The 23,485-nt window shown below is 41.0% G+C and overlaps 1 protein-coding gene across 1 annotated transcript in view; it reads right to left on the bottom strand.

Moving 5' to 3' along the window:
• Positions 1 to 23,485, bottom strand: part of KCNH5 (potassium voltage-gated channel subfamily H member 5) — a 246,221-nt gene that overhangs the window by 159,450 nt on the left and 63,286 nt on the right. The window contains exon 7 of the mRNA XM_042459356.1: positions 8,680 to 9,109. Within this exon, the coding sequence (XP_042315290.1) occupies positions 8,680 to 9,109 (430 nt within the window). The remainder of the gene's footprint in view (positions 1 to 8,679; positions 9,110 to 23,485) is intronic.

Genomic DNA, 23,485 nt, shown 5'->3' with positions numbered 1-23,485 from the left:
CCCTTTTCTTTAGAACTGACGTTGCAGTGGTTTGTTGGTTGGTATTATTTTGTTTAATTTATTGTTATTTTAACTAGTTATTGTGGTTTTAAATTAGATATGTTGTTTAATAACTTTTTAAGGGGGGAGGGGAATATATTGTTTTTATGCTGTATGTTATTTTAATGTTGTAAACCGCCCGGATTGGTTCGCCACAGGGCAGTATATAAATAAAAATTTATTATTATTATTATTATTATTATTATTATTATAAATGACACCATACTAGCAGTTGAAAATATCAAAGACTTGGAACAATTACTAAGGAGAACTGAAAAATAAAGTGCAAAGGCAGGCTTACCACTGAACATAAAGAAAACAAAAATAATGACCACGGAGGATCTACATAAATTCAAACTAGATAATGAGGAAATTGAAATAGATCAAAGAATTCCCATACCTTGGATCAAATATTGATCAGAATGGAATGGCACAGGCAGCTATGAAAGAACTAGATAAGATCTTAAAGAGTATAGATTTACTACTGAGCTCTGAAGTTAGATTTGTCTAAGCCATTCTATTACCCCATATCATGTACAGATGTGAGAGCTGGACTGTGAAGAAAGCAGATAGGAAGAAAATAAACCCATCTGAAATTTGGGGATGGAGAAGAGTACTGTGCATAATGTGTGTGGCCAAAAAGAGAAACAAATGGATCCTAGAACAGTTCAAGCTTGAACTCTCCCTGGAAGCCAAGATAACAAAACTAAGACTGTTGTACTTTGGCCACATCATGCCGATTCATTAGGAAAGACAATAATGGTAGGAAAAGTAGAAGGTAGGAGAAAGAGTGGAAGACCACATGCCAGATGGCTGGACTCAATCAGGGAGGTCAAAGACCTGAATCAGTAGAACTTAAGCAGAGCAATGGAGGATAGGGGGCCTTTGGAGATGTCTCATTCATAGGGCCACCATGAGTTGGAGTTGACTCAAGGGCAGTTAACATCAAAGGATCTTAAAAAGATTTGAGCCAGAATCCTGCTGGGGATTTAACATCTTCACAAGTGGAGATATTTATGAGGAAATTACAGTTGCATAATGTTCATATCCAGTACAGGGCTGATGTTAAGTTACTACGTAGCAGAGCCAGAAAAGTGTTCAATGCACATTGGTGCCCAATGCACAATGAGACCAAAGTTCATTGGTCCCAACGAGCATTGCCTTGCTCCTGATGCACATTGGGCATCCTGATGCCTTGCTCCTGATCCACATTGGGCACAATATGGATCTTTGCAATTCAGTTAAGGATTTCTTAGAACCTCTGCTAGGTAGTTAGGCCTATGTAAAGTTTCTTAACCTAATAGGTCATATAGAGTTCCAGCACTCGTCCGTTAATTAAGCCAGCCTTCTCCAAACTGGTGCTCTCAGGACACACTGGGTTACAACTCCCATCAACATGCTCAGTAGTCTTTCTGGATGATGACGATGAGAGATGTAGTCCAACACTGATTTTTAATGTAATTGGGTAAACTGACAAAACTGAATAGAACTGTGAGAAGGTCACATCAGAGATTTAATTCCTGTAGAGACAGGGAAGGGGTTGGAAATTTTTAATCCACATGTCTACTTTTCTAAAAGATTCTAAAATATTTTTGATAGGTATCTAAGACATGCTAGATGGATGGACTCTATTAGGGAGGTAAGGGGTATGGGTTTGCAGGGACTAAGTAATGCAGTGGAGGACAGGGGATCTTGGAGATGTCTCATCCAGAGGATCACCATGGGTTGAGATTGACTTAAGGGCAGTTAACAACAACAGCTCAATCCAGGAATGTTGTATTGCCTCACAGTCTAGGAGAGCTAATCCCCTTGCAGAGTAGAAGGGATGGCTTCTGGACCCAAAGTGACCAATCACGTGCTTCCTGACAGCATGGCAGAGAAGCTACAAGATGCTGAGGCCATCACTCTGTGCTGCTCCACCAGCACAGTTCTTCTAAGCAACATGGTGAAAAATATTTCCAGTTTGTATGTATGGTTGTGAAAGTTATACAGTGAAGAAATCTGACAGAGAAAATCAATTTATTGGCAATGTAGTGTTGGATGAGAATTCTATGGATACCATGGATAGCTATAAAGACAAATGAGTGGACCTTAGAGCAAATCAGGCCTGAACTCTCACTAGAAGTGAAGATAACTAAACTGTAGGTAACATGATGTGACTCACTGAAAAGATGATAATGCTTTATAAAACAGAAGATAGTAGGAAAAGATTATGTTACAGATGGATTGAGGAATCCATGACCCTAAATTTGCAAGACTGAGCAGGGCAGTTGAGGACTGGAGTTCATGGTGGTCTTTCATTCATAGGATCACCATAGAGGTGGTAGATTAAAAAAAACTGGAGAAGGCTTCTGTATCTTTAATGGTTGGGTAGAAGAGATTTCTTCTTCATTGGGGTGTTGCCACACAGCCCGGTAGCAAGCTATACTTGCTGAGATTACCTCTTCTACAGGAACCCCCTTCAGTTTTTAATCTAGCACACTGAATTATACATGAAAGCTCACTGATGGCCCAGACAATGGATACCATTGTTTAAAGAAGTGAATAACTGGCAAATTTTCTCATTTCTGAGAAAAAACAGCCATGAGATATTTTGAATTTCAGCAAGAGCAAAAAGATAGGTCTTAGTTTTTCACAGTTGTGTTTTCAATTTTCAGTAGGGTCTGGTGAAAAAATGTTATGTTTGCACAATGTAAACTATTTTCTGTGCAAAAAGGATATTTTTAAACACAAATTTTTCACAACAAAGTCCCTAAATATAAAATACTATTTTTTTAAAAAAAAAATGTGTGTGTTGGAGGGGGTCCACTTTTTTGCGCTTGGCCAGTAGTTTGAAATTGGTCAAGAAGTTGGAGATGTTGGAAGAGGCTGTGGATTCCACAAGATCCTATAGCCTCTTGTTCGCCCAGTACATCTCTAACAAGCTCTGGAACTATGCCATCCCTCAGGTTAATGCAGTTAATTTCCTCCTGTTGACAAAAGGAAAAACCCTCCACTGACTACTGCAAGCCAGCAGAGTGTTGGATCCAATTGTGGCTTTGCCAGGGATTACCTCCATCCCTGCCCTGCCAAGGAAGTAGAACTGTTCTGGAATTTAGTGGAATTACTTGAGAGTAGTTCTGGCCAGTTTTAAAACAAGGCATTTTCACTGAAGAAATTACAACTTTGTTTCATTTGCAAAGGATAAGCAGACTCTCAGATTCTGTTTCACTCGCTGGCTAGCATCCCATTGGTGACATAAGCAAGCGTTAAGACCATCTTTTGCCATTCCACAGGTTGGTGCTCCATTCCTTTCTCTTCAACATTCCAAGTGAATCCTGGTGGTGACAACAGAGGGGCCCAACTTGGCTTCAAGATGCAGAACACTTACTCCACACTGAACAGTGTAGGGCCTCACACACATTTTCATCTCCCCCCCCCCCCCCCGCAGGCGACTTCAATTCATCCCATTATTACATCCGTTTGCATTTTTTTTAAAAAGTCAATATAGAAAAATCTTACACATATCTGTACACCTTGCTTCTAACATATACATTTTGTATGCACTTGCCTTAATAAGCAGAACTTTTCTTCCAGCCACATTCCCTAATGAACGGTCTTTTGCACATTAGCACCAATGCATGCTTTTTGTGCAGGTACACCCCCCTTTATATTCATGCATGCATATTTTTTTGACAACTGTGCTGCAAAATGCAGAGAAGTATTGTGCAGAATGCAGAGCTGTCGTTCAGTTCGTGTGCCCAGAAAAGAACGAATGAGGTCAGCTTGCATCAAAATGCAAAACAAATTTCTCCCTCCTCCTTAGCATTTCCCTTGTGTTACCAGCATGCCTTAACATTGCTCCATAACTTTCCAACAGCATTTTCCGCCCACTCATACTATACTGCGGTTTCAAGATTCTCATCTATCGGAAAGGCTGCTGCTTTGATAGCATACAAAGACAGAAAGAGTTTCTTTTGTATTGTCACTTTTAAGGATACTCCAGAGGAGTCACAGATCAGCAGGAAAACTACTTTGTTGGGGGTTTTTTTGGGGGGGGGGGGGAGTGAACCATCCAATATATTGTATCTCAAAATCATCCCAGTTGCCTCCAGCTCCTATGGTGACAAGGGATACTATTCTCAGGTGATAAAAATAGATGTTGCGCAACCTAGCCCAAGCTGCAAACCCTTCACACATTTTGAGAACAAACTGAAGCACCTTCAACACCACTGTGTTATTTCAATATTGTCACATGAATTCAGCTTAACCTCTACAAGCCCAGCCTGAGTGCACCAATTTAAAGGTTAAGATTTTAATAGCAAACAAATAAATTGATAGAAGTGCCCCCATGATGGTGACCAGATGTCCTCCTTTTCCAGGACATGTCCTACATTTCAGCCTTCTATCCAGGAGGAATCCCAAAAAGTCTTCCGTTTGGAACATGACTAAGAAGCATGAATTTATATTAATTTGAGTGTTTTTAGCTTTTCTTGGGTCATGTCCTCCATTTTTCTTGAATGTTCTACATTTTGTGGGTCCTTGTCCTCCTCTGCAGGTACAACATCTGGTCATCCTGCCAGATGGCTATGCAGCTGTATTCACACATGGCCAGGAGTTTTCATAGTATGAGGTCCTGAAAGATTTGAGAGACCCACAGACCTCCAGTTCGTAGGATCATAGAATCACAGTTCATAGAATCATAGAAAATCCTGTTCTTTAAAAGTTCCAGGAGAAGCCCGGATCAGGTACAGGATGAGTACTGCCCAGGGATGGAGCTGTGGGATAAAATCTGTCCCTATGCATTTACATCCCACACCTAGCATGGGAATAAAAACCAGTGTGATAATCTCCTTAGAGTTGGAAGAGACCACAAGGGCCAGCCAATCCAACTATCTGCCAGGCAGGAGTAAAGCACTCCTGAAAGATACCCATCCAACCTCTGTTTAAAGCCTCCCTCCAAGACAATCTATTCCACTGTCTAACGTATTTTATAGTTTTAAAAAAAGTTCTTCCAAACGTTTAGCTGAAATCTCTTTTCTTGTAATTTGAATCCATTGGTTCATGTTCTAATCTCTGGAGCAGATGAAAACAAGCTTGCTCCGTCTTCTACATGACATCCTTTCAGATATTTAAAGATGGTTACCATGTAACCTCTCAGTCTTCTCTTTCCCAGGCTAAATTGTTCCCCTGAATTGTTCCTCATAAGACTTGGTTTCCAGACCTTTGATCAGTTGCTCTTCTCCAGACACATCTCAGTTTATCAATATCCTTGAATTTTGATGCCCAGAACTGCATAAGGCATCTCAGGTGAGGTCTGACCAAAGCAGAACAGAGTAACACCAATACTTCCCTCAACCAGGATACTATATTCCTGCTTGGACCATCATACATTTATCTCTGCCAGCATACCTAAAGACATCTGTATAAACACAGACAGATTCAGGGCAACAGGGAATAAAACCTGCCCTGTATCACAGAACCACTTCAACCACTAGACAGCAGAAGTCTTGGATCTATCACTGAACATGGACGGTCTTGGAACCCAATCCTGCCTACTTGGAAACACACCCATCATACCATGTTTTTGCCTTATTCCTATTTTTCTACACATTTATTTAATTTATTTATGTCCCTTTCCCCAGTATGAAACCTAAGACATCTTACAATATAGAGTAAATCAGAATACAACTAAAAGAATTACTCATCATAGTAAAAATAAATAAATACTGGAATAAACTATCTGATTAAAGCAGCACTGAATGGAAAAGAGTTTCAAATCTTTTAAAACATAGTAGATGATAAACATGTACAGCATACAACTTTACCACAACCAGTTAATGACATAAAATTCCATCTAAAGAAAAATGTCTCAGTGGGCATGAGAGGAACTTCCATGGCCTATAAGCAGGCTCTCTTAAGGAGGGAGGGATTTGAGGGCATTACTCCCCCAAATAAGAATCCTATCCCACTGAAGTGAAATTTTCCTTCATTCCTCAAATTTCTATTATTATTATTATTATTAAACTTTATTTCTATAGCGCTGTAATTATACACAGCGCTGTACAAAGTCGGTAAAATTAGGAGTAAATAAAAGCCTGCCCAAGGCGTACATTCTAAGATAGTAACAATTAAAAGAGGAATAGATAAAATTACCATATAGAAAGGGAAAAAAACAGATTAAAAACATCAAATATCAAACAAATCACATCACATCAAATATTGTCAGACAGCCAGATAACAATCACAAATTCCCTGAGAACGCTTCCCTAAACAATATGGTTTTCAGCTCAGCTTTAAAGCTGGTTAGGGAAGTGATGAGCCGTGCATGCAGAGGAAGAAGGTTCCAGGAATGAGGGGCAGCTAGAGAGAAGGGACGGATCCGGAACGGGGCAGAGAAGATCCTGGGTTGAGAGAGGAGATTTTGGCTACCAGAGCGGAGAGTGTGAGTAGGGATGTAGGGAGAGAGAAGATCAGTTAAATAAAGAGGGGCCAGCCCATGCAGGGCTTTAAAGGTGAGTAGCAGAAGTTTGTACCTGATGCGGAAAGGAAAAGGGAGCCAGTGAAGGGAAGACAACAGAGGGAAGACATGATCATAAAGGCGAGCGAGTGAAATAATGCGTGCAGCTGAATGCTGAACAGAAATTAATGGGTGGAGGTGAGAGAGAGGAAGCCCTGCCAGGAGGAGGTTACAGTAGTCTAATCGTGAGACCACTAGGGCATGGACCTGTGTTTTTGCAGTAGAAGCTGAGAGATATGGACGAATTTTGGCGATATTATAGAGAAAAAATCTACAGACTTTGGCTGTAGTCTGGATCTGTGGGATAAATGACAAAGAGGAGTCAAAGATGAAACCGAGACTGCGGGCTTCCTGGACCGGCTGGATCGAGATGTTATTGACGGAAATAGAAAAGGAATAGTGAAGGGTGGGCTTAGGAGGGAAAACAAGAAGCTCAGTCTTGGACATATTGAGCTTCAGACGCCGATGGTGCATCCAGTGCATCCAGTGGGAGACAGCTGTTAAACAGGATGACACTTGCTGCTCTAGCTCTGGTGAAAGATTAGGGGTGGAAAGGTACAGCTGGGTATCATCGGCGTAAAGATGGCAGGAGAAACCAAATGAACTAAGTTTGCCAAGGGAGAGTGTGTATAAAGAGAACATTGTAGCATTGTAGAGAGTGAGACACCGGAAAATATTCACACCTAGAACTCTTGATGTGTTCACATTCTCTTGGTAGAAGTCTGAACTTTCTGTAACTCTAGAAACTTGGAGACTGAATGAAAATTTTATTTGGGAAGACAGAATTCTTATTGGGGGTAATGTTTTGGGGGTAATAATTTTGCCTCCCCTCCATAGCTATACCCTTGGCCCACTGGGACATTTATACTCCATAGCCGTACCCTCCATAGCTATACCCTTGGCCCTCACTCATGGCCTTAGCAAACACAGTCAAAGTGATGGGATCAAGGGAAAGATATTCCCCAAGGATCCCAAAACCTGGACCAGCTCATGTGTAAACAAAAACCTAAGGTGTACCTCGAAAGAGCTGTAGTCCACTGTCTCTTCATGGAATGGTAGTGACACCGATTTCTCAAAAGCTCTCCCACCAGAGTATTGCCACTGAGCAGGTTCTGGCAGACTGTTATGGCCTGGGGTACAGTCCTAGAAGTAGACTGATCATTTATTATCTGAAAACCAGCCTAATCAAATATGCTGAAGCTCATCACCAGAAGGAAGCCACCAGGTGACTATCTCAGGGGTAGGCAACCTGCGGCCCGCGGGCCGGATGCGGCCCGGCAAGGCCTTGGGACCGGCCCCAGCCCAGTCCTGCCGCCAATTGCCATCGGAGCCTTTGGCCTCTCGCGTGAGGGTGTGGGGCCTTTGGCCTATCAGGAGGAGGCGGGCAAGCGGCGAGCAAGGGGCACAGTTGTCTATAGAAGCCTCAGAAACATGCATTTATATTAACATTTTTTAAAAAATCAGCAAATTTTTCCGCGTGTCCTCCATTTTCTTTAAAAAGTGTTCTCCATTTGAAAATTTTGTCCTACATTTGTCCCGGTTTATTTATTTATTTAATTTTTTTTAAAAAAATTGTTTATTTTTTGGCTTCGGCCCCCCAGTTGTCTTAGGGACAGCAACCCGGCCCCCGGCTCAAAAAGGTTGCCTACCCCTGGACTATCTGGTCATAGCATCTATGAATAGATGAATCACAATCTGCATTGAAGAATAGACTCCCTACCTCAATAAAATCACAAGTCTAAATACAATTTTTAGTCCTAAGCGTAGCAGAACCATTGAATCAACGAGAACTTGGGGGAGTCAATGTGTATATAACTTCCATAGATTCAGTGGGTTTACTTTTGCAAGGGCTAACAAATGAATTAAGGTCACAGATACTTGATGCAAATGTCCCACAAGAATGACCATGGCTGCATCAAGGGCACTATCAAGACACAGCTTATTGCTGACATATCAGACCTTCAAAGCAACTATCTTTTCTCACAATGTGGGTAAAACCACTACAGGACAAACTCACAACCATTCAGTGTCCATTCAATGACCATGGCTTCTGTGATCTTGTTGAACAATATACAAAAAAATGAATGAGAAGGGATTACAGCAGAACTTTTCAAAAGAGATATGAAAATCATTGTACTTACAGCCAACCATCATCATGGCCACTGAAAAGATCTTCTCTCCATCAGTGGTTGGAGCTATGTTTCCAAATCCTATTGTCGTAAGGCTTGTCATGGTAAAGTAGAGTGAAGTAATATAGAGTGAGTCTTTACTGGGTCCTCCTTCCCACTGCCCTTTTCCTGAAGAGTTGTACCGATACGGTGTTCCAATACTCTCTGCCAACTGGCAGAGCCAGCTATCCTTTTTGAGAGTATTCGTGATTTCATCAATAACCTCATAGTCCCCGATGCTGTACCATATACAAGCTAGCCAGTGGGCCACTAGTCCAAAGACACAGACCAGGAGCACCAACACAGCCGCTCCGTATTCCAGATAATGGTCCAACTTCCTGGCGACACGGCCCAGTCGCAGAAGGCGCACCACTTTTAAGGAACTGAAGAGGCTGCTGATCCCCTAGAAAGAAAGAAAAACTTTTTACATCCTTATGAAATGAGGAACACATTGTGCTGCTCCTTTAACAATGTTGACCTAAATGAGAGGCGATCCTTTGAGGGTTTCTTCTCAATGCATGCCAAAGGGATCGTAGGAAGTTGCCTGACACCAAGTCAGGCTCTTAGTCCACCTAACCTTAGTCTACTCTAATTGGCTGTGGCTGTCAAAAGGTCTTCCTCCTCAGCTAGTACCTGAGCCAACTTTTTAACTGGAGATACTGATGTTGAGCCTGGGACAATCTGCATGCATAATGCCAGAAGCACCTTGTTTCTTAATCTTGCTATGATGTGCCTTGAGTTCCAGTTTTGGTGTGAAATGAGAAGCTGGGCAAGCCTGGGTATAGTCAGCCAATCACAACTGGGACAGTGCTCTAGAGAACAAATATGAAAAACCAGAGGCTTCTCTGTAAATACATTATATAGAGCCAGTTATTAAAAGAGGTAAGGTCAGGTAGAAATAGGGACAGGGCAGATAAGAATGGACTAAATCTTGAGAAAATTAGCAAAAGAGGAATGGAGAAGATCTGAATATGGTTTTGTGGAGTTTTTTGGGGGGTTGGTTATATATGAAAACCCACTGGGTGATCTTGGGCAGGTCACAGTCTCTCAGCCTCAGAAGATGGCAATGGCAAACCCTCTCTGGAAAAACCTGCCACGGAAATCCTGTGATAGAGCTGCTATAAGTCAGAAATGACTTGAATGCATACAACAACAACAACAAAACACACACATACATTTCCATAATATGAAACATACATATAGGGTAACAACACTGCAAATACTACATACATTACACACAAAACAAAACCTTTATCTACTTCTACACCCACAAAAGACTACATACTATTACTACAATACTAACATAAAGATAGAGGTTAACAAATTACTTCCAATTTACCAGTTCATGGTATCACACTAACTGTTAATTCTACTTCCCCAATACCTTTTAAATTAAAAAGATATAAAAATTAAAACCATGTTATTAATAATACTGTTATTTAATTTTCTTTTAACTTTTATTCTTAGTGTTTTAGCTGTTATTAGTTTTTAAACCATTGCAAGCTGCCTTGCATCCCATTTGGAGAGAAAGATATATGTGCAATAAATAATACATAAATATAAACAAATATTTTACGCACATTTCTGTGTAAATCAAGCCTGAACTTTCCCTGGAAGCCAAGATGATGACATTGAAGGTGAAATTGAAGAGATGAATCACTAGAAAGGACAATAATGCTAGGAAAGGTAGAAGGTAGTAGAAAGAGAGGAATACTGCACGCCAGACGGCTGTACTCAAGTGGGGAGGTCACAGGCCTGAATTTACAGAGCAGTGGAGAACATGGGGTCTTGGAGATGTCTCAGCCACAGTTGCCATGAGTCAGAGTTGACTCAAGGGCAGTTAACAACAAGCAAAAAACCCTGGTCAGAAAATGCAATTTTCTATGCAAATACAGTGCGCCCGCACCATACGCAGGCGCACTATATGCGATTTCCAGCTTACATGGAAGCCCCATGCCAATTAAAACAATGGTGCATGCACTGCCCTCGAGCCACAAGCACACACCCCATTGTTTTTAATGGGGTGCGAGCATACGAGGCTTTCCCCTTACCCGGGGGGATCCAGAATGGATCCCCTTATAAGGGAAGGGCCTGCTGTGTGTGTGTGTGTATAATGAGCATTTCTGGTGCAGAATCCTTCCCAAAACTGGACTAGTTTTTTTAAAAAAAAAGCCTGCCTATTTGGCAACTTACTGATATAAGGCAAAAAATGGTAAAATCATTTGTTCTTCCCCATGAGAACAAAACTGATGAAGATTTACATTGCAAGGCAAGCTCAGTTCAGTTTTCCACTGATCTCATTCATTTTTATACCACTGTGATTTAGGATATGGTTACCTCCAGTTTCTGCCAAGCTCAAAATGACCACGCCATGTTGTTTTGCTTACCCAATGCTTAAGGCAGGACATATGCCTAACCAGAGCTTAATTAGCCATCCTGGGGAGTGTCATCTGCTCCTAGTAAGCACTTGTGAGTGATTTAAGGAAGAGAGTTTTTGCTTAGTGTTTTTGTCCTCTTTCAATGACCATCTGCCTCATGTTGGAAGTTGTACATGCAGCAATTAGAAATCAGAGGCTCTCATTTATTACAGCCTGTCGCTCTCTTTCTGTACACACAAACACATATGTATGGGCTGAGCAGTCACTTTTAAATTCAGACTCACTGCTGACTCAAGACAGAAGTGCTGCAACAAAAGAATTCCACAGCACAAGACTTAGCAGCCAAAGATGTTTTGTTTAACAGACGGCAACGAAGAAAGCGTTTGTTCATTCTTTGCCAGCTTTAAATTGCCCTTTTCTGTGCATCATTATCAGATCAGTCTAGTCAAAATGTTGGGTAATTATATTATCAAGCCATAATACATTGGAGTTTATTTCAGCATAGGGATAAAAGTGGAGTTCTTTTCTCTGTCTGGAACACTTCTCTTTTAAACAACTCTTATGTCGACTCTAAATGACAACATGCCCATTTTGAGGTTTCTCATCCCACTCAGTTAAATGAGAGATCAGCAACTATAGGTTAGAGGGCTAAGTTCAGTCACATGAGAACTTAAGATCACTTTCACCCCCAACTACCAAACTAAATTAAAAGAAATGCAGATGGAGGGGAGAAGCCAGTGTGACAAGGAAGACTGCTGAAAGAGGAAATGTGTCATAAAATTAGAAGACAGAAATGAGGGTGATAGATCTGCCCCCAAGTTGCATATGCTAATTCATGGAGCTAGATTTACATTTAGAAAATATTACAGGAATTTAAAAAAAACATCTCACCATAGTGGTGTGGGTGTGTATTGGGCTGAATCCATGCTGCCCAGTTTGATAGCACTTTAATTACATCCTACGGAAATCATGGAATTTTTAATTTGATGGGATACTGAAAATAATCTAGGACAGAAAGGTCTAGTGCTGAACTATAGCATTAGAACTCTCTAGCAGAGATGTCTAAGGCTGGAATCATGTAAGTTAGTCCCAACTAGAGTAGACTCATTGAAACAATTGTTAAATGATGACTCAACACATGAGCAAATTTCAATGACTTTATTCCAGTGTGGAATAGGCTTTAGCCCAAAGTCTCTTATTTGTTGTTGTTAATTACCATCAAGTCAACTTCAGTTTATGACAACCATATGAAACGGAGACTTCCATATCATCCTGTCATCAAATGCTCAAATCTTGCAAACTTGGGGCTGTGGCTTCTTTGATTAAGTTTATCCACTTGCAATCTTCTTTTCTTACAACAGTACCTTCTATCTTGTGTGTGTATGAGCCTTCAAATCGCCTGTTGACTTATTGCTTACCCCATTAATTTAAAAGGGTTTTCTTAAGGAATACTCTGAGGTGGCTTTGCCAGTTCCTTCCTCTGAAATATCGTCTACAGAACCTGGTATACATTGGCAGTCTCCCATCCAAGTACTAACCAGGGCCGATCTTGCTTGCTTAGATTCCAAGATCAGATGGGATCTCCTGCCTTTGGGATACTTAGGCCATCTTACCAGGCTTGTCTTATCTAATAAATCATATCTTTTCATGATTTTGTCAAAAGTATGACAGTCTCAGTTTAATCATCTTGGCTTCTAGGGACAGTTCCAGCTTGATTTGCTCTTGAACCAATTAATCTGTCTTTTTGGCAACTCATGGTATTTACAGAACTCTCCTCCAGCACCACTTCTCAAATGAGTTGATTCTCCTCCTATCCACTTTCTTCACTGTCCCACTTCAACAACCATGAAATGGGAAGTACGATGACGTGAACAATCCTGATGTTAGGATTCCTTAGGATAGAACTATGGCAGTTAAAGTGCTATCAAACTAAACTCATTCCTCCATATTTGCAGCTTTGATTATTCATGGATATGATTAATATGTTCTCTCTAGGAATATCTAAGTCCTCCAGTGCAACTCTATGGTCAACTTTAACTAAAAGTTGCACTGAAAGACCTAGAGATTCCTAGAAAGAATACTCTCCTAGGCATTTGTAGCTCTTTCAGTGCAGTTCTAGGGTCAGTGTTTGTTGGACATTGACCACAGAGTTGCACTGGAGGACCTAGAGAATCCTAGATTGGTGTCCTCTCAGGTCAAAACATAGTGTTTTTGTTATTTGCGTTTTTTCCATATTCACAGGGGTCTTGTGCCCCTAACCCTAACGAATATTGAGGAACAAGTGTACTATTATTGTGTAGTATGGACACACCCAGGTTGATCCATGTAATTGTTGACCAGTCTGCCATCCAGACAGTAATTGCTGATGGACAGTCTAATGGCTCATGTCCTCCCTTCTTATAGTTCTTGCTTTTTCAACCAGTTGTAGGGAGGATTGGAGGCTGCTTACTTTGTTATCCTGGTGTTAGCAGTTGGTGAATAACCTCAAGATCCCTATTCTTCCTTTCTTTGTTTTAAAATTGGACTTAAACTGCACAGTCCCTCAAGTATTTTGCAATAAACCTGCACAGCTACCCTACTGCTCTTGGTTAGCTTTAGGAGATGGCACATTTAATTTTGGGGCCACTACTGTTCACAAGATACAGTACATCTCCAGCAGATGCTTAGGATGCAGTGTCAGTAGGATGATGAATCTAGTCTGAATTTGAGTCTAACATGTATAAGAAGTCTCCAAAACAGTGAACTTATAGAGTTCATCACCTTGCATAGATGCTTTAATGTTGCCCTGCTGACATCAAAGCCCCCATGCACCAGTACATGGCTGGGAAAGAGCCTGATGTATAAGCTGGCGGAAATTCTGCAAGCCAACACATCCTAAAAGACAGATATTTCACGTTGAGCTACTTATGGAGAGCTTAGCCCCAAAGCCCCCGTGAGCTCATTAATCCGACTTCACTGGTGTTAATGTGAGCTGCATACATCTTTGAGGATTCCCTCCCCTTGTACAGAGAGAGTCCTTAAACGATTACGTTTGTCACAAATGCTTCTAAAAACATGGCTTTATACAAAACATTGCATGTCTGTGCAATGAAAAGCCCAATTTTGGACTAGCCTAAGAAATGAGCATTTTACCAGCCATATCACAGAGGCAGAATGTACTTACAGATGGAAGTCTTGAATTCCACCCAGGGATTGATATCCCTACAACGTCTCCATGCATCTGAGTGAGGAGCAGAAGTGTTCTTCATAGCCTTTTATGTTCATGGCACCCATGTGATGTAGGGCCCCACAGCTGCATGTATGGCATAAAGATCTATAGAAAGGTGGCATACATCCATAAGCTGAAACTCTGATAGAGGAGGTTTCCAGCTCTTCTACACACCAACATGTATGCTTTTGATGCACATGTGCCTCCTTTCTATAGACCTTTGCACCATGCACAGGAAAACCTATATTAGAGATGCACTATTCAGGAATGGTGTGACATTTTAGGAATGGGGCAACTTCAGCATGTCTGGGGGGTAATTCTTCATCTTCCTGGCTAAGATTTCAAGGCCTGGACTATCTCAGCCCCTGAAATTTCAGTGCCAAAACTTAAGACCTAGGGATGACTCTTTATGATATCTTAGCAGATTGGCCCCGGTTATGATACAAGGGTGATATTGCAAAGGGTAGCTTCTGATTATATTAAACATGATACATGAGGCATCAACTTCAGTTGTACAGTGTACATCACTCAAAAGAATCAGTTCTAACAAATGGTCAAAACACATGCACACGCACACACTTTTCAATGTAGTGTTCTCATCCTGAAACTCCTTCCTCTCATATTGAGGACAGGAGAAGATGATCCAGAGCTTCTGATGGGGGAGTCCTATCCCTGTACCTACAGTGAGATATGTCTCCATCCCATCACAAAAATTGCTTTTATGTTTGTTTGTTGTCAAAACTGGAAGTGACCAAAAGTTTACCTCCAGTTTTGAGGAAAGAGCTTAAAAGTTCCTTACCAACCCTCTATATAAACATATTAAAGCAAAATTCAACACCTGCCTTTAGAGGACAATCACCACTTCTCTAGATTTCCAGGATTGAAGGAGGACACACCAAACCTGGTTTCAAGCAACATATTTCCTCCTGCCTTTGTCTCTCAAAGATCATAGCTAAAGTTAAGCTTGTCACCTCATTACCATACTCACATGTTTTGCATTTTTATGGCTGTTCATACAGTCTGATTATAAAGGTCGTGCATGGCATGGGTTGGACTGGATGGCCCTTGTGGTCTCTTCCAGCTCTATGATTCTATGAGGTCCTTCCTGGGCACTAGTTCACTCAATGCATCTGAGGAAGCAGACCAGGTCTGCAAAAGCTTATGCTAAACATATATAGACCAAGTCTACGAAAGCTTATGCTACAAATATATATACACATAAATTTGTATACAGCATAAGCTTTTGTAGACTCGGTCTACTTCCTCAGATGCACAGAGTGAACTAGTGCCCAGGAAGAACCCTGTATATATACATATACACTTTATTTATATCCTGGTGTACAGAATTTTAAAACAAACTACATTTTTCTTTTTAAAAATCTTAATACAAAAAGATGAAACACAATTAAATTAACTCTGATTCTTTTAAAAAAACAAGTTTGAAACACAAGTTAAAAACAGCATTAAACAAACTCTTAAAACATATTAGAATGCTAACACTATACCACCATACTGCATCTCCTGCTATTCATCTTCATTGAATGACTTGTAGGAGGGTATATAAAGGTATCTAACAACATAGCTGTGTGTGTGTGTGTGTGTGTGTGTGTGTGTGTTGCTATTAGTCTTCGATAAGAACGTTGTTCCAGATATTTAAATGTTGGTCTAGCAGTTTTGAATGAGAGGAATGATTGTTAATGTCCTGTAGAAATTGATGCCATTTCTCTTTAAAAGGGATATGATGGAGGTTATTTATCCAGTCCAAAAAAAAAAAAAATCTATTAGTAAACTGTCCCATAACCTGTGCCATCAATTATCCTCTCTCAAGTTGCCTGTCTTTGCAGTTCTTGGCTATTTCAATTGTAGTGATGGCCAAGAGAAAACAAATCAATGATTTATGCTTCAAGTCTTCGTTTTCTCCCAGAAACATTGAAAGTAATGAAAGACCAGGACAGGGAGCTATTTCTTGAAGGGTGATCTCAGAAATAACAAATACTACATTTAACCAAAATTTGCTACATTTATCACAATGCAACCACATATGGATATATGTTTCCTTACAATTACAACCTCTCCAACATTTTGCAGTTAATGGCTTAGAAAATCTAGTCAATTGTACAGGGGTAAGGTACCATTGATAGAGTAGTTTTAAGGAACACTCTCTACAAAGGCTAGATCTAGATCTGAATGTGGGAAGAGACTCCAAACATCTTTTATTATGGGGTTATTTCTAATACAGCAGGCTAATGGCTCAATTGCAATAGCGAACTAAAGTGAGGAGAGAGGAAAACCCTGTTTTGTGCCTCTCTGTAACTTAATCAATAAAGAGTCTCTCATATTGATGTGTATCATTGCTTGAGATTTTGTGTAAAGATTCCTAAACAGGAAAATAAATTTGTCTCCAATGTTCATGACATCAGGAAAGGATAGTCCGACTCCAACCAGATAGCCCCACTCCAACCAGTCAAAAGCCTTCAATTTTGCTATAACTTTGTTCACACAGTTAGGAGTTTATTGCACTGCCCTTTTTCCCAAGCCAGGAACAGTCTGAAACCTTCTAAAAATGGATTTTATTGCATGCCACCATGCCCAGGCAGGAGGCATCCCATACCTGATCCAGACTTCTCCTGTACTTTGCAAAGAACAGGAAAATCCTGTTTTTTGCAAACCACAGAAGTCCAGGTCAGGTATGGGATGTGAAGTCGCAGGCTTTCATGGCCAGCATCCATAGTTTTTTGTGAGTTTTTCGGGCTATGTGGCCAAGTTCTAGAAGATTTTCTTCCTGACATTTCGCCAGCATCTGTGGCTGGCATCTTCAGAGAATGCTTGCCTGACAAAAGTGGGTATATATATACTATGTGAGCCTGGGAATGCAGGAGTGATTTGCATGAGTATTGTTCTGTGCTGATGGCAGCCTGCAGGCACTCAGACACTAATCCTCTTTTGCATTAGCCTCCCAGCCTGAGGCCTGCCATCAGCACAGAACAACACACCTGCAAATCACTCCTGCATTCCCAGGCTCACACAGTATACACACACACACACAGTATACACACACACACACACACCCCACACACCTTTTCCCAGGCAAGCATTCTCTGAAGATGCCAGCCACAGATGCTGGTGAAACGTCAGGAAGAAAATCTTCTAAAACCTGGCCACATAGCCCAAAAAACCCACAACAAACTATGGGTATGGGATGCCTTTCAGGGATGATGGGAGTTGTAGCTCTTCACCTCTGGCTTGAACTCACCACCTGGTTGTGCACCGCGCTGACCAGTTTTGGCCAGTGGTTATAGCTTAGCAAGAGTTACAGAGAATAGGCTGAAGACCCCGACAAACTCTCCAAGCCTTCTCACTCTTGCTTCCACAGAAGTCTTCACCCTTCTTCAGGATCCAGCTGGCTCTTGTAGCTTCACCCAAGACACCAGACAACTCAGTAGTCTTAAATAAAAGATCTACTTTATTCTACTATACAGTGGTGCCTCGGGTTACGAAATTAATTCGTTCCGCCGCCGCTTTCGTAACCCGAAAAGCATTCACAAGCCGAAATGCCATAGGCGCTAATGGGGAAAAGCCGCGATTTCGTGCGAAAAAGCGCCGAAAAGCACCAAAAAATTTTTCGTAACCCGAAATAACCTTCGTAACCCGGAACAATTATTTTCAATGGATTTTTTTCGTAACCCGGAAATTTCGTAACGTGGGTATTTCGTATCCCGGGGTACCACTGTATACAGCTCCAAAACTATCCAACACAACAATACTATACTCCTCACTATCCACTACTACTACCCACTCTACAACCCACAAAATACATTGGGATGCATAGTCATTATTATAGTCAATGCATGGTACCACCCACTGTTGTCTGTTTCCACCCAGTAGGCGTGTACATCATTCTCATTGGTTCTCTTGGTTCATCCTACAATTAATGATTTCATCATCTCAGCCTTGACCACTTAACAATTGTCAGGTGTGTCCAATCATCCACTTTTCATTTCTTGTCCTTGGCAGTTAGGACTTGTTAATTCCATTATCATTTACACTTGTGTGGTTCTCAATTGGCTTCTGCTGAGTCATCCTGACTCTCACATACATGTTTTATTTCATTTACTGTATATCCCATGTTGCTTTTTCCTTAACAATGCCTCCTGCCTAGGCATCAAGGCATGCAATAAAATCCATTTTTAAAAGGTTTCAGCCCATGCCTGGCTCAAAATAAAAGGGCAGTGCAATAAACTCCTTAGTCTCGAAGGTACAGTGCTCCCTCGGGTTACGAAATTAATTCGTTCCGCGGCTAATTTCGTAACCCGAAAACCTTCGTAACCCGAATTGCCATAGGCGCTAATGGGAAAAAAAGCCGCGGCTCTGCCGCGGCTCCATTTAAAACAGCGCCGGCGTTTTTTCGTAACCCGAAAAAACGTTCGTAACCCGAAACAATAAATCCCTATGGGATTTATTCGTATCCCGAAAAATTCGTAAGCTGGGTAATTCGTATCCCGAGGTACCACTGTACTACAAGATCCCTTTGCACACACACACACACACACTCTCTCCCACTTAACATGAATCCTATTGGTTAGTCTTAGCTAAACAGACTAAATCCATTGTTGAATGGTGAATGAGCACATAGGTAAATTTCATAAATTAAATGAGTCTACGTTTGTTGGAGCATCAACAGAATACAACCACAAATATAGAGTATAACTCTGAGGGGAAAATTGTTAAGAAGGTTAGTGGAGATGAATATCTCTTTAATTGGGTTAACAGTGGAATTTCTATTAGAAGATCGAAACCCATATATAACCAGGCTAATGGCTAATTTTCTAGTGGAGGCAACAAAACTATGGCTCAAATTCGAACAATGACCCTGAAGTTTCTGTAAATTTTATTGCAAATTTTATTGTAAATTTTATTGTAATTTATTGTAACGCATGTTGTTTTTTATGCCTAATAAAGGTTGACTGACTGACTGACTAGACGTTTTTCTAGGCAAGGGTCTTGCTGGGAGATGCCTCCCATTTGCTCTGAGCACTGGAGAAAATATCCCAGGCTCAAAGGTTCAAGTCCAGGCCCTGTGGTTCAGTGCTAGGGCCTGAGACCTGAGGACCCTAAAAATCCCAGCAAAGTTTATTTCTACAAATGGTTACTCTACTTCTGCAGCACCTTTTCAGCCTGTTCTTCAGATCTTCCTTTTACTATGTATAGAGCCATCCTTCTGTCCACTTCCTCTGACTGTCACCCCGTTTCCTATTCAATCCGGTCTTTTTTTAAAAAAAAACAACAACTGGATTTCCAAGCCTCCTGCTTTGTAAGGCCTTACTTGGCCTACTCCTTTGACTTTTTAAACCAAAACTTTTGTAGAGCCTTCTGTCTGCCCTATCATATTTTTAAGTTCTGAACTGCCTAACCCATGGCAGCTATAGGACAGCAGAGTCGCACATTCAGTGACAGGAATGCATCTTCCAATAGAAAACCAAGGAGCCACACTGTGAGAACGCATGCTTCCTTAAACCAAACCTGGATGAGCCCCTAAATCAGGGTTGGGCAATGGCGGATGGAGCAGGGAGCATTTTTTGCCCCCACATACACATCCCAGTGGTCCACACAACCATACCCAACACAACAAGCAGTGTTATCACATCACTTCCAATGTAATTGTTTAGCCAATGGGGGGCAAAATCACTACATTTTGCTACAGTTTTCACTCTCTTGGATCAGGTTCTCCTGAGATAAAAAATGAGAGGTGGGGCTTGGAGGACTTAATGCCTCCAAATTGCAGTCCAGCAGGCCATAGGCAGCCCAGGGGCCACACTTTATCTATTTCTGTCCTCATAGTCCTTGCCTTGCTGTTCAGTTTCAGGACTTTTTTTTCCATTTCTTTCTGGGGATGCTCCAAGTATTATTCAATTCCTCCCTTCCCATTCCCTCTTGAATGCAGCAACAAGCAGCAATCCTCTGCACCGCTCTAATCAGCATTCTTCGGAGTCTGCATCCAAAAAGATTGCTTCATTGGTCTTGTTTCTCCAGCAAAACCTCTTTCCTCTCCTCTCCCCCTTTCACTGTACCAATGAGCTATGAGACAGCAGATCTCAAGGCTCTCCTGGAAAACCTCAGAGACAAAAATGAGTCCTCAGTGAGACCCAGCATTTGTTAGGATGTCTCCCATCAAGAGTTTCACTGTAAATAACTTGCACCCAACATCTGCTTTTCCATTAAGATACACAATTCATTTGAGGAATGGAAATGTCTGAGGGGGTAATTAAAATTCTGCCTCCTATACCCTAAATGACTGGTTATAAATTTGCATAAACTAAGACACAGTAAACAAATACTCCAGGCCTTTTTATTATTTTATTTTATTTTGTCCTCAGGCTACTGCTGCTAAGTTTTCCTGGGCTCTCTCTGGGGATTACCTAAAAGCAACTTGTACAAACTAAATTTTCCTTCACCCCCAGCATGCCATAGAATATTCATAAATTCACATCTTCAAAATACACACACACACACACACACACACACACACACACACACACGTAATCCCAATGCTCAGCAAAGTACAAATAGAGGACGGTTTATACAGAATGATATAAAAGCTGCATAAATATTGTAGACACACATTGGCTAGCATCCTGTTGATGACTTGATGACTTATGTGTTTATACATGCAAGTTACATATGCATACATCCCTTTTTGTATGGGCTATTCTCTTGCCATTACATGCACTGCATTCAAAAAACCTTCCATTCCACGGCAGCATTTCCTCATCCTCCCACAACTTTCAAGGTTTTTCTGAGAGAGAAGGAAGGTGTTTTGAGATCATGAAACTTCAGCTGCTCTGGGCTCTTGGGGAAGGAAAATGTGGGTGCATTTCTTCTGCGACCAAGCTGAGACCAGGTGCTTCTCCATGGTCCAAATCAACTCCCCCTCCCTCCCTTCTCCATCAGTAAATGACAACAGCTTAACAGCTGCCAGATGGAAATAGAAATACATGTGTAAAGCTCCATACAGATGTAGGATTTCAGCTAAAGAGCATAGAAAAGAAATCTTTTTTTGGACAACAGCTCCGACAATTGGCCAACCAGACCCTGGAGTCTCACTACTGAGACTTGTGCCTCTGCCTTTGCATTACTAGATGTTTCTACTCCATTCAATGATACATTTTTAAAGGACTCAGTGCACAGGATAGTAGGATGGTATGAAGAAGGGGGGGTTCCATATCTATGGAGAGATCTAGCCACAGAAAAGTGCTTCTGCTGAAGTTAAGGAAGAGACAACTATAAATGGCTCTACACTACACAGTTATACCCCATTATAGGTTCAACTGGAAACAACATGAAGGCACACAACAACAACCATTTTTGTCCCATTTTAACTGCCGAGGCTCCAGGCAGTTTTGGCGAGGGACTTCTTTATTAGACAAGCAATAGACTCCTCTAGCATAGAATTCAGCAAACTACGGCTTGCCATGAGAGTAAAAGGAAAGCGATACTGTTATAATTGCAATAGCGTAGGTACATCTTGCAACTAATTGGTAGAGCAAAAATATAATTAATTAATTAACATTTGCATTTCCATATCTTATGCAGATCTGAGACCTTCTTTTCCAGTCTGTCTACTGTCTCTGCCTGTCTGTCTGTCTGTCTGTCCGTCCTCCCTTTTTTGCAGCCACAGTCCCTCTATTTGGCTGTGCACAAAATGACTACCAGACGCAGGTGAGAGGCAAGTTGCAAGCCCCAGTTTAGATAAGGGAAATTAATTTTCATTTAATCTGATTTCTCTCACTGGTGTGATGGATTTGGGTGTCGCATACTCCATTTGCTCAGTAGCGGCTTGGGAAAAAGACCTCAGTGTATTAAAACCTTCACTGTGGGTGCCACAGCAAGACTTATAAATGGAAAGCTAACACAATTAGTCGGCAAGTACTACTGTTTACTATAATTTACTGAAGAGTATTATTCTGAAATCATTGACTAGGAGGTTTACGTGCACAGACTACAGCAGGTTGCACAAGAAGGAGATGAGGGGATGGATGAAATAAGCATACAACTAAGGTGCTGTCTAGTAAAATTGAATTTTGTCTCCTTGCAGCTGGAAACAACCTGTCAGAAGTATATAAAATGCTGACCCCTCTCTCCAAAATATCTGAGAACCCTGAATGGGTCCCTTATAGTTCAGGCTAAACCCAGGGATGGATTGAGAGAAGAAACCACCATGCAACACAGACATTTTTATGCACATGGAGATCCCTTTCGTGGAGCCAAATGTGTCACCCAAAAAATGGGAGGTGAACAAAAAAATCCAAAATCCTAATGGTCTGCTAATTGATTCTTTGTTGTCTTGTTTAATTTTCTATTCTCTAATACAGTCACCCATATATGCAACTTGCCATATCCTATCTGGGCAGTTCCAGAAGAAAGCCTTTCAGTATGCTTGGAAAGATCTCTAGTGAAATACTGTACTTGTCTATTTATTTGTTACAAATACATACATTGACAACAAAGAAACAGAATAGCATCCACAGGGCTAATATTTAAAGCACAAAGCTTAGGGAAAGTATTTCAAACTACAGTTCCCGGAATCCCTCCTCTTGCCAGATGGATTCCTGGAGCTCTGGTCCAATTAATTTTTCCAAACATCCATTCTGCTAGGTACAACAACATGAGTCTGGAGAATTTCCCTCTAAGATTGCATCTATACTACAGTTATAGCAATTTGATATCACTTTAATTGCCAAAGAATAATGGAATTTGTAGTTTGGTAAGGAGGTACATTCATTCTCTGTTGACACTGGGGCTGTAGTTCAGGGCAATGTACTATAACTCTGTAGCATAGGATTCTAAGTATCACATTAAACTACAAATCCCAATATTCCACCGTATAGAGACATTGCTGGTAAACTGGCACCAAACTACTCTAGTTCTGTAGTGCATATATGCTCTAAGTCTTGTTACACTGTTGGCCCTTGATATCCACTGAGATTTGGTTCCAGGACCTCCTGTGGATACCAAAATCCATGGATGCTGAAGTCCCACTATATACAATTTAAAATGTCAAAATCAAAGTTTGCTTTTGGGTTTTTTTTTTAAATTAAAGACATGGATGGTTGAATCTATGTGTGCAGAATCCATGGATACTGAGGACCAACTATACTAGTAGTCTGCAAAACCAAGCTTCTATCCCCCCCCCCCC

This window comes from Sceloporus undulatus, chromosome 1 (assembly GCF_019175285.1).
Source record: "Sceloporus undulatus isolate JIND9_A2432 ecotype Alabama chromosome 1, SceUnd_v1.1, whole genome shotgun sequence".
Classification (NCBI taxonomy): Eukaryota; Metazoa; Chordata; class Lepidosauria; order Squamata; family Phrynosomatidae; genus Sceloporus; species Sceloporus undulatus.
This window is presented reverse-complemented; position numbering and strand designations above follow the sequence as displayed.